This window comes from Notamacropus eugenii, chromosome 2 (genome assembly GCF_028372415.1).
Source record: "Notamacropus eugenii isolate mMacEug1 chromosome 2, mMacEug1.pri_v2, whole genome shotgun sequence".
NCBI classification, from domain to species: Eukaryota; Metazoa; Chordata; class Mammalia; order Diprotodontia; family Macropodidae; genus Notamacropus; species Notamacropus eugenii.
In genome coordinates, this window is record NC_092873.1 from 397,114,942 (window position 1) to 397,127,942 (window position 13,001).

Below are 13,001 nucleotides of genomic sequence, written 5' to 3' on the forward strand. Positions count from 1 at the left end.
ATTACTCTAAAGGTGCAAAAGACCAAAATTTTTATTATGGGGATATACATATATGTTTAGTCAAAACAGCTAATTATTATGAAAATTAGAGTATAGATTATAGCATCTTATTCTTCTTCTAATGTGCAGTATTACCTGTGTCAAGAAGGCAGCTGGATGGCACAGTGGACTGATCCCTTAGCCTGGAATCAAGAATACCTGAATTCAAATTTAGCCTCAGAAATTAACTAGTTATATGACCTTGGGCAAATCACTTAATCTCTGTCTGCCTCACTTTCCTCAACTGTAAAATGGAAATCTTGATAGCACTGGTATACCTCCCAGGTTGTTTTGAGGATAAAATGAGTCATTTGTAAAGTACCTACCTGGCACATAGTAGATGCTATATAAATTCTAGTGATGATGATGGTGATGATGATAACTGTTATCAAGAAACATGGTGAAACATGCATATAAAGTATCAATGTGTTTTGAGGCACTAATTTCAAGATACATGGTAAAATTAAATTCAAGGTTTTAGATAAATACAGTAACTGAATATAAAATCCATGAAGATGTATTTGATTTCATCTTTATAATTCTATTTGGTGATAAAATGAACAAGCGAGCTTATTTACTGAAAAACACATGTATTTGAAAACATTTTCCAATACCCTAACCAGTCCTTTTTTTACTGAATTATCTATATCTTGAGGCAGACATTATTTCACTAAGCTATGCTACAAAGAATTGAAATATGATATTAAGATATATGTATATTTAAGGCTTTATTCTGGCCTCTTTCTTTACTTTGACTCTTTCTTGAAATGTTGAACCTAGAAATACTTCATGGTTTCCTTACTGTTGAGTAAGTTGCTATGTCAGAAAATTTTTGCTGGACCAGTGAACATTTTGATTTAACTACTTTACACTTGCAGGATTTGGCAACTCAGTTCAGCGTTTCTGTTACTTAAAAAAAGCTCCTAGGACATTGAGTCATAATGGCTTCATACTAAGGGACTTAAGTATACATATTGATCCTACCCTTCCAGTTCCTCAGCTATCTGGATGAGTAGAATTGCAGCAGAGTGCTGTGTCATGACAGAGCAAGACTTTTGGCTTTCAGTAACACAGGAAACTGGGTATAAAGTTGTGTTCTCTTGTAAACTTGGGGATTAGTTTGTGCAGATCATGGTGGCTGCAAGGGGAGGGGCTATTAAGTGGGTTCATTAGGAATTAGTCTTCTTTGTTCTTGGTTAATTTGTTTATCAAAGTGTTAGTGCCTAGGATTCTTAATACTGTGTGGATAGCTGATATTGCTTTATCTGTTGCATATAATTCCGAATTTGAAGAGTTTCAAGATGTTGTGAGGATTGGAGAAAATGTCTATAGTCTTCTATCTTATTTGTTACAAGATTTAGAAGTCAGTTTAAGATGTCTAATAGACTCTTGGTGATGTGAGATTAGAAGTCAGAAAAGAGGTTAGGACTAAATAATATAATTTGACAGTCATTAGCTGAGAGATGATAATTGAACCCATGGTTGCTAATGAGATCAAACAAAATAATAAAAAAGGAGAAAAGAAGGGGGACAAGGACAGATCCTTGCAGAAGACCCCATTGTTAGAGGTCTTAATTTCGAAGAAATTCTGGCAAAAGAGTAATCATATAGGTAGATCTTCAAAATCATTTCATAGAATTAAAAGCAATCTAGATAAATAGACATTCAAACGTCAGTGCAGACATCTGTGAAATACAGGATGTAGGGAACAGAGACTCAGAAGAGAGGTGTTAGACAAATCTAGATAGGAGAGAGTGTAAGGGCAACACTATCAAAGGCTACAGAGAGGTCAAGAAGAATGTGAATTTAGAAGAAAAAACTTTAGATTTGGGAATTAAGAAAAAATTAGTAACTTTGGAGAGGGTAATTTCACTTGAATGATCAGATGAGAAGCCAATCTGCAGAGGTTTTAGAAGAGAATGAGAAGGGAAGTATAAACATGTACTGTATATGGTTTCTTATGTATGGAGTTTCATCATGAGAATTCAGATCTAAGATGACAGCTAGTGGGAATCAGTGGATCAAGTGGAGTTTTTTTTTTTTGCACTTAATAGTATTTTTTTCCAATTACACATAAAGAAAGTTTTCAACATTAATTTTGAATTCAAAATTTTTCTCTCTCCCCAAGACAGCAAGCAATATGATACAGGCTATACATGTACAATCATATTAAACATATTTCCATATTAGACATGTTGTAAAAGAAGAATCAGAACAAAAGGGGAAAATTATGAGAAAGAAAAAAACAACAAAAAAAGTGAAAATAATATGTTTCAATCTGCATACAGATACCATAGTTTTTTCTCTGGATGTACGTAGCATTTTCCATCACAAGTCTTTTGGAATTGTCTTAGTTCATTGTATTGCTGAGAAGAGCTAAGTCTATCATAGTGCATCATCTCACAGTGTTGCTGTTATTGTGTACAATATTCTCTTGGTTCTGCCAACTCAAAGTTTTTTAAGGATTGCGGAGACATGGGAATATTTGTAGGTGTCAGGGAGGCAGCCGATAAATAAGAAGAGATTGGAAATTAGAGTGAAAGTGGGTCTGGTAGAGAAGGCATTCTGCTGAAGAAGGTGGAATGCAATAGGATCACTGGTTCGCATAGAGAGGTTTACCTTGACAAGAAGGGCCAACTCTGGGCCATCTCTTTATGGGAAACAGTTGAAGCAGAAGGTAGTGGGGGGAGACATCTGAGAGTCATGTGAATGAGGAGAGAAGAGGGAGCTGTCATTTGAAAAGACTCATTTTTTTCCAATGAAATTTGAGACAAAGTTCTCATTTATAGAACTATATCAAACAACACTTGTGATAATGGATATTTTTGCTTTACTCTAGGTTTTTGATGGTGTTTAATGGAAGGACTTTGTGCCTCCTACATAGGTAGGAACATCCATGTGGAGTAATCTATAGCAGCTGGGATAATTTGATTAGTTTAGAGTGACTTTAAATTTTAGTCTAAACTTTAGACTATTGTTGCTCTTGTACTTAGCCCTACGGTCAGACCTATAGCCTTTGTACATTTAGGCACACCTAAAGGGATGTGATAGGGCAGCTAGGTGGCACAGTGTATAGAGAGTCAAGTATGGATTCAGGAAGACCTGAGTTCAAATGTGCCTCCAGACATACACTAGTGCTGTGACCCTTGACAAGTAATTTGACCTTGTTTGCCTCAGTTTTCTCATCTGTAAAATGAGCTGGAGGAGGAAATGGCAAAGCATTCTAGTATCTTTGCCAGGACAACCCCAAATCAGGTCACAAAGAGTCAGACATGTCTGAAAACGACTAAACAACAAACGGTTCTGGAAAGACCTGTTAAAGAAGTGCTAAGACCTTTGGAGAAAAATTCAGAGTGTAATTGAACATGGAGAGGAGTCAGATAAAAGAAACAGAGGTGAGAGAGGAGACCTGGGTATCTGTGTGGGTTACTGAATTTTACCCTTCAACATAAGTTTCATCTATACAATCAGAATCCTTTGTACAAAATTAAAATCTTAAACTTTGGCCCTGAATGCATTAACCTCATAAAATTGAGTAGAATTCCATGCTCTCTCCCCACAAAGGCTCAAAACTAGGCAGCAGTTTATCTGAAAAATAAAAATTTGTTTGGTAAATCAAGAGTATGACATGTCCTGGTCAAATCTGTAGCTTCTGTGTTTAATTATTTGATTCGCCCTTTAGGAATTACATAAATAAGCTGGAGAGAATTAGAGGAGGGTTTTCAGGATGATGAAGAGTTTGGAGGTCATGCCTGATAGGGATTGGTTTAAGTAACTAAGAATGTTGAGCTTAGAAATGAAGGGAACATGAAATTGCTTGCAAGTATTTAAAGGACTATTCTGCAGAATAGCTATTAAAACTGTAATTTGTGGCTGGAGGGCATAAGAGCACCAGATAGAAATTTTAGAGAAGCAAGTCTTTATATTAGATTGTATTTTGTAACAATTATAGTTTTTAGAAAACTAGATTAGGCTGCTAGAGGAGAGAGTCTCCCCGTCTTCCTTTCCCCGGAGTTCTTCAGGTAAAAGCTGTTTGTTTTTTTTGCTAAGGATGTTGTAGGGAGAGTTGTTAATTAAAAATAAATTAGGAACAGTTAGCCTCAGAGACTCATGCCAATTCTGAGATTAGGTGATTACATGGGTCGTTTTTTTCAAGTTTACATACCCAAACCGAAACTGATTTAGAAGTTCCATCCAGTGACACAAATCTGTATTTGCCCATCCCATGTGACTTTTCTACATGCTCCTTTAGGTTTGACATACAGGTACATTTTCACTTTCTCCTGACATTGTAAGGGTACCAGTTGAGAACCATGGCTGTTCAGCTCTCATGTTTTGCCCTTATCCCCTGACCACCCTGGATACAGTTCCTTGGTGACACTCATTCTAGTTTATGTAGACTAAAATTTTTAGAATGAATAGTTTTTTTAAGCAAAATATTGGAAGAATATTCTTTTCAGTGTAATGTTTGATGGTACATGATGTAATTGTCTCCATCAGTATTAATCTTATGTACTGTATGAGACTCTGCATACAGTAATGCCAGTAGTTCTTACTAATGTTGTTTTTTGTAGCTGGATGTTGTATATGATACAGTTACTTTGAGCTCTCTCTACTCTAATGTCTTTTAAAAGAAATGAAGAGGAGAGGCGGGTCATTAAACAAAATTAACTGAGTGTGAGAAATAAGCTGTCTTCTCAAAGCATATTTTAGAATTTGATTTCCAGGGAAAACAGTTGACTTCATTTTTGAAAATCTATGTATGTAATTTTTGAAAGTCTGTGTATATAATCTTATCTATTAGAAAAAAAATCCAAAAGTTTCTTGGACTTACTGTTAAATGGACCACCTCAGTTCTCTTTCTTCCAAATTTATTTATTTTTGAGAGGTAAATTCTGTAGTTCATTTATATCACTTCTTTGAAATGGTATGTTTAACTTTGTGATTAAAAAAAGTTATGATTAAACAGGTTATTCTGGCTTAATGTAAATTATGTATTAGGAAAATCTGGAGATTGTTGATAGTATCTTTTAAATGAATGTGAATTTGACAAGGAACTTAATTCAGTTTTCCCCCTACTTTTTTTCTCAGGAAAGAATGAGACATGAGAATTTATCATTTTATAAACATAATTAACCACAGCTCTTTCTTTTTAGAACAGGCTCTTGAGAATTTCTATATTCTCTCTCATATTGAACATTTTTATACATTGTACACATTAAATGAATTATATTAGTTTAGTTTTATTTACAACTCATTATTTTGAAATCATTACTTTATTGAAAATGAATATTTATCTGGAATCTAGGCTTTTACAGAAGCTAGATATTCTGGGAGTTATAGTGAAAGTAAGTGAACTAATCAGTATATCTTTCTTTTTAGCTTTGTTTTAGAAATATTCTCAGCTTTCAAGTTCTCCTTGTAGCATCTTGTTTTTAATATAATGTTAAAAGAAAAACTTATGGAGCCTGATTTAGAACTGCTCAATGGATCTTTAGATATATTTCAAGTGAAGTCAATAAAATATATTCTAATTTCATGACTGAATTTTTATAATACAAATAAAGTAAGATATGAACCAGGTTTATTAATGTGCTCATTTGTAATATTTCTCCTGTTTATGTGGTATTATACCACCAACAGATAATATACTGAAGTGGGTAAGATTTTGCCTCTTGCTAAAAAAAACCCAGCAACAACCCCTCGCTCTGAATGGGGGATATATCTGTTAAGTGAATTTCTTTTTCAAAAACTTTGCTATACAAATATAATTCAGTGTAATAGTGGATTGAAATAACTGAATTTTTATGGTATACTTACATCTCTCAATTAACTAATGTGGAATCATTTTGGGTCTGATCTTAGGCTTTTGATTTTGGCTCTTGGTGTTCTAATCTTTTATCTTGGGCTCTTATGCATATTACACTTGAGAAAGTAGCCAACCTTTGATAATTTCATGATTTAAAAAAAAGTCAGTGAACAGTTTTTTGCCTTCATCTGTACTTTCATTAGTGGAGGGAATGCCTAGTTTGGAATTTCCTTATATAAATGGAGATAAATAGTTCATGTGTAATTTGTATTGCAAGACAGTTGACTGGAGTATTGAGAAACCAAGTGACTGTGTGCTGTGGTCATGCAACTATTATTTCAGAAGCAGCAAGTGAAACGATTTCTGGCTTCAAGGTTAGCAATTGATCCAGTACTACATACTACCTTTCAACAAAAAACAAACATGGCACATTAGGAAACAAACTCAAACTTCTCAGTACTGTAATGTTCTTTGAATTCTATTTAGTTGTGAAATTATTTCAGATTTATTTGTTAAGATATGCGTTTTTCTCTTCATGTAAAATTCCTTTTTATAACTCTTACATTCCATTCGTATGTGACACAGTGAAGGAAGATTGAGATTAGAAGAATGCATATTTTATATCTGTTACAAATTTTATATGTATTATATATGTTATTTATATACTTATACCTTCATACACATATGTTCATATGTATCAGAATATTAAAAGAATAGCCCCTAAGCAAGGAGCATATAATATTGTTTAGCATACAAACTCAATTTGTGTACAAGTGTGAACATTGACTTCATTGACCTGCATAGATGTTTTTTGCATCTGCATATTTTCAACTTTACGTCTGTCAACATTTTTTGTACTGGTTTTCCTTAAGACTTACTTTTAAATATTATGTGCATGTAGGTCAGGTATTATGATTTAAGTGGGTACATTTTTCCATTAGCATTAAAAGGCCTAAGGAAATAGTAATCTAAAAGATTGGCACTGGAAACCTTGTATGAAGGTATTTAAATGATTGGTATCTTGCTAGTATTTTATTCACTTTTATTTTGACTTTTCTTTCCACAGCAAATTGATATAGAAAAATGGGTATGTGCCTCAGTGTATTTTTAAAAATTTGTGTGATCTGAACTATTATTGCATGTTTGCTATTGCGTCTGACCTTATTTTGCTTGCATTGCTTGTTCTATCAGTAGAAAGGAATCACAATATTAAGAGTGCAAACTAATTTTATTTTATGGGTCTTAAAATAGAAACATTTGTTTCTAGATACTACCTTGCAGTTTCATGTGTCCTTTAAGGTCAGGTTATTGTATGATATGATTTGTTTTTTCTAATTAAAGTGTACTAGACTATCAACAAACATTTATTAAACTCTTATACATTGGCAGGTATTGTTATTGGTAGGGAATACAAAAGCAATAATGAAGTAGTCCATGTGCTCCAGGAATTTGTATTCTTTCAATCGATCAGTAAACATTTAGTAAACACCTTGCATGTGCCAGGCGCTATGCTGAAAGCTGGGGATACAAAAAGAATAAAAAAGATAGTCCTTGTCCTTAAGGAACTCATAATCTAATAGAGGAGACAACAAACAATTATGTAAAAACAAACTATTTGCAAGATAAATTGAAAATAATTAAGGGAGTGAAGGCTCTAGAATTAAGATTCATTAAGGTTTCTTGTAGAAGATAAGATTTCAGTTGGGACTTAAAGGAAGGCAGTAGAATTTATGAAGAGAGAGAAAATTTCAGGCATGGGAGACAGCCAGAGAAAATGCCCAGATCTGAAACAGAGAGTATCTTATTTGTGGAATTGCAAGGAGGCCAGGGTGTCACTGGATTGAAGAATCCATGGTTAGTAGTAAGAAGACTAGAAAGATAAGATGGGGCTAGCTAGGTTATGAAGAGCTTTGAGTATTAAACAAAGGATTTTGCATTTAATGCTGGAGGTGATAAGGAGCCACTGGGCTTTATTGAGTAGGAGTGATGTGGTCAGATCTACACTTTAGGAAAATCACTTTGGGGCTGAATGGAGAATGAATTGGAGTAGGGAAAGACTTGAGGCAGGCAGACCCACCAGTAGGCTATTGGAATAGTGATGGCAGTATCAAGGGTGAGAAGAGGATGTGTTCAATCAATATTGCAAAGGTGAAATTGACAACAGATTGTATATCAAGTATGAGGGATAGTGAAGAGTTGGGGATAATATATTAGGAGCCTGAGGAACTGGGAAGATGTTATCCTCTACAATAATAGGGTTGGTAGGAAGTGTTTAGGAGAAAAAATATTGAGTTCTATTTTGGATGTGGTGAGATTAAGATGTTTATTGGACACCCAGTTTGAGATGTCTGAAAGGCAGTTAGAGATGCAGGATTGGAGGTCAGCAGAGAGGTTGGCGCCTGATAGGTAGATCTATTATCAGCATTGGTAGAGAGTTATCATAAGTAGAGAATTATCAACATTGTTGTTCAGTCATTTCAGTTGTGTCCGATTCTTTGTGACTGCATTTGGGGTTTCTTGGTAAAGATACTGGAGTGGTTTGCCATTTCCTTCTTCAGCTCATTTTATAGATGAGGAAACTGAGGCAACAAGGTTAAGTGGCCTTTGCCCAAGATCACATAGTTAGTAAGTATCAGAGGCCAGATTTGAACTCACAAAGATGAGTCTTCTTGACCCCAGGCCAGCACTCTATCCACTGTACCACATAGCTGCCTTCAGTAAAACACTAGAGATCTTAAAGAGCTAATCAATCCCAAAATCCAAAGTATTATGAGGCTGTATAAATATGCACATTGTGCTTTGCTAATTATAGATCTCACAAGGACTTCAGTGCATGTGCAAATATTATTTCCAATCTGTTTACCACTTGAAGAGGAGGAGCCTTTTGATTTGCTTCTAAGTTACAATTGAGGTGGCATTCAGAAGGCACTCACTGTTAGCTGAGGTATTTTCTTCTTTCTCCCTGGCTGCATTTGAAGGGGCAGGGTCTGACATTGCATCCTGGGCCATCTCCAGTCGTCCTTATGAATATCAGGCCACTGGACTCAGATGGCTCAGGAGAAGAAAGTGAGGTTAGTGATCTTGCTCAGCCCTCCCTCACTCAAATCAGTCAGCTGCAAGTCATGTCATCATCTTGATGTCATGGTCCTCTTCAAGAATGAAGGACAAACACACAATTTGAAGAGGCCCATATCAGATCATTCTTCTCACTTACTACTAGTGGAGGAAAAAGAGGTTAATTGCCTCATGAGGAAAGCATTTATATGGCCATTCAATTCCAATTCAATACTCAGTCGAGTCTCTCTTTTTAACATGTGTTTAGCAGAAAGTAGTCATACAAAGCAGTATCTGGTGAACCTAGAAAGAACAGAGAGAATATCAAGGAGAATAGAGTGAACAAGGGTGTCAAAAACTTCAGAGAGGTCAAGTGTGAGGATTGAGTAAAGGCCATTAGATTTGGGTATTTAGAGGTCAATGGTAACTTTGGAAAGAACAATTTAGAAGCCAGACTGCAGAGTTGAGAAGAGAGAGAGAGAGTGAGAGATGGAAGAATCTGCTATAGATGGCCACAAAAAAGAAAAGATAAAGGATGAGAGATGGACAGAGCAAGTGAGAGTTTTGGGGGATGTGTGAGACATGGGCGTATTTGTAGATAATGGGAAAGCAACCAGGAGACAGAGAATGATTGAAGATAAATAAGAGAGAAGGGATAATAGAGGGAGCAGTCTTCTGGAGAAGACAAGATGAAATGGGATTACTTTTTCATGTAGAGTGATTTGCCTTGGCAAGGAGAAGGGTCATCTCTTCATGTGGAACAGTGGTGAGAAAGATAGCGGTAGAATGATGTGAAGTTAGGAACAGGGGAGAAGAGAACTCTTGGTGACTGACCTCAGTTTTTTTCTTAGTGAAATATGAAGCAAGATTCTCAGCTGACAGAGTAGGGCAATAAGGAACTGTGAAAGGCATGAGGAAGGACACTATTAGAAGAAGAAAAAGGCAGATGTATAATGTACTTTTACCTAGCATACTTGCAGATATGCTTATTTGTTCATTTGTTTAAAGTTATCATCACTGTGTACCTACTATTTGTAATGCCCTGTGTTAGGCAGTAAGGGAGACAGAAATATAATTGCAACATGATCCCTGCCTTCTTTGAGAATATTGGTAAACTATGGGTCTCACTACCAGTTTTCACATACTGTTGTGATGGCATATCTGGTGACATTGATTATCTTTAGCATCCCATCCTTGCAATCTTGGACAAGTCACTTAATCTTTCAAGGCCTCACTTCCACATTTATGGAATAAAAAAATTGGTTTAGATGATCTTCAAGGTCTCTTCTAGTTCTGATGTTTACTCTTTCTGTGAAGGCTTGGACTGTATTTTTAATGAAGAAAAAAGGCTGCCTAGGGCCTTAATTCCTTTTTCATTCTGGGACTGAGGACTTGAATAAAGCTTGATTGTTTTTTTAATGTAACAATTATAGTGGGTGTGGCAAAGATTGCCCTATGGGGGGGGGGGGTGTGTGCGTGTGTGTGTGTGTGTGTGTGTGTGTGTGTGTGTGTGTCAGGAGCCAATGCTGCAGTGATTTAAATTAAAAGACATCTTTTTATTTAAGAAATCATCAGGCTGACATCATGTTGCTTGTTAATTTTTTTGATCTTGGGGTTCATAAGCCTTGAAGGTAATCTAAAAATCTAGTCTACTTGCTAACTAGCATTTCTTTGTCCTTCCTACCTACTTTTATGCTTTCTGACAGTAGTCGAAAGGACCCTGACTGGAAATGTACTCATTCTTATGTTCCTATCAAGAAGATGATTTCAAGACAACTTTAAAGTTTTTTTTAAAGCATATAAGTTTTTAATACAGTATTGTATTTTTTTTAAAAAATTAACCAATTATCATCTTATTAATAAACTCTTCCCCCCACTCCAAAAAACCACATACACGCACAAAACAAAACAAAAAAAAGATTAAAACTTCCAGGTATCCATGAGGGTATTAATGAAGATGAAAAACCATTTCTTTGGAAAAAGTTTTTTCAGTCTTGGATTCGATTGTCTGCTCTTTAATGAGTAGGTTTTCAGGCCCCCCAAGTGGTGTTTTACCCGTTTGGAACTAATTTAAAGTACCAGATAAATGATGCCATTTTTATTTTCCTCTTATGAACCATTGTCTGGGCTAAGTCAATTCACTTCTTTGAGTGTTACCGAACAGGGTTCCAAATAAAGGAAGATTAGGATGATTTACTCAAAATTTGAAAACAGATTAACTTTTAATTAATGAAAAGTATTTAAGTGATCTTAACGTACAAATCTCTTGCTATAGATTTAAAGACTAACCTGCCTTTTTTTTTTTTTCCAATCTATCTAATTAGCGTTTCATTGCTGTTGCTATTCCTATCTCTTTGAAGGACTTGCCACATTTGGTTGTGATCCACATAGTGAAAGGCTTTATTTAGTGTGGTAGTCAAAGAAGTAGATGTTTTTCTGGCACTCCTTTGCTTTCTCCATAATCCAATAAATGTTGGCAATCTAGTCTGTAGTTCTTCCCGCCTCTTCAAAAGCCAACATGCTTTTCCAGTAATTCTTGGTTTACATACTGCTGTAGCCTAGCTTTGCAGAATCTTCAGCATGATCTTGCTGGTGTTTGACGGGAGTGCATTTGTTCATTATTTGAACGTTCCTTTTCATTGCTCTTCTTTAGGATTGAGATGTAAATTGATCTTTTTCCAATCCAAGCCATTGCTGTGTTTTCCAAATTTGCTGGCATATTGAGTGCAACATTTTAATAGCATCCTCTTTTAGCTTAGTTTTAAATAGCTCAGCTAGAATTCTGTCATCTTCCCTAGCCTTATTGTTAGCAGTGCTTCCTAAGGTCTACTTGACTTCATTCTCCAGATCAGTAACCACATCATCATGGTTATCAGTGATGTTAAGATCTTTCTTCTACAGTTCTTTTGTGGATTCTTTCCACCTCCTCTTAATCTCTCCTGCTTCTGTTAAATGCCTACCAGTTTTGTCTTTTATTATGCCCATTTTTACATGAAATTTTCCCCTGATATCTCTAATTTTCTGGAAGAGATCCTATGCCTTTCCCATCCTACTGTTTTCTTCTATTTCTTTGTTCATTTAAGATAACTTTCTTATCTCTCCTTGCTATTCTTGGGAATTCTTCACTCAGTTGGGTGTATCTTTCCCTTTCTTCCTTATCTTTCACTTTCCTTCTTTCCTCAGCTATTTGTAAAGCTTTGTTGGACAGCCACTTTGCTTTCTTGCTCTTTTCCTTTGGAATGTGTTTTGTTGCTGAGTCCTGTACAGCACTGTTAACCTTTCTCCATAGTTCTTCAGGAACTCTATCAGATCTAATCCCTTAAACCCATTCATCACCTCCACTTAATATTCATAAGGAATGTTATCGAGGTCATATCACTATGGTCTTACAATGTTTCCCTGTTTTCTTTAAGTCTGAATTTTGCAATGAGAAGCTCATGAACTGATCCACACAGTCAGCTCCAGATCTTATTTTAATTGAGTGTATAGAGCTTTTCCACCATTACCTTCAAAGTTCATAATGAATCTGATGTCTATATTGATCATATGGTGATTGATGTCCATGTGTAGAGGTGCCTTTTGGCTTCTTGAAAAAATGAACATTTGTTATGACCAGTGAGTTATGTTGGCAAAATTTTATTAGTCTCTGTCCCTCTTCATTTTGTACTCCAAGGTCAACCTTGCCTGTTATACCACTGATAGTAATTATTCTCTTTTACATTTTCAAATGTTCGGTAGTAATTATTAAGGGAGCTTTTACCGAGAGCAACATTATTCATGTTATAATTCAATTATGAATCTATCTTAAAAGTTCATATCTTAAAAACTGTGCATTGAAATCCTTCTTGGCAAATTTCCTGAGAAGATCCTCACTTTGCCCCAAGACAGAAATTGACTTCAATATAGGTATCATTCAGTACTACACATGATATCAGGGAGATAGAGTACTTGTTAAAAGACAATTTTCGCATTAGAAATTCTTTTTCCTTAGTTTCACTTGTTGCTAATTTGAGCATACATCTATCATATTACTCCTTCTCCTGCAATGACATTTGGCTTCCAACTTTGTAAAACAAAAAGTAATTTCTAATCTTCCTGG

General features: G+C 35.4%; 1 protein-coding gene across 9 annotated transcripts in view; it reads left to right on the forward strand.

Annotated features, from left to right (window-relative positions):
* The window catches only part of RYR2 (ryanodine receptor 2), an 826,096-nt gene that overhangs the window by 270,374 nt on the left and 542,721 nt on the right, over nucleotides 1-13,001 (forward strand). For all 9 annotated transcript variants that reach the window (XM_072637850.1, XM_072637853.1, XM_072637851.1 and 6 more), the window contains exon 4: nucleotides 6,915-6,935. In XM_072637850.1, the coding sequence (XP_072493951.1) occupies nucleotides 6,915-6,935 (21 nt within the window). The remainder of the gene's footprint in view (nucleotides 1-6,914; nucleotides 6,936-13,001) is intronic.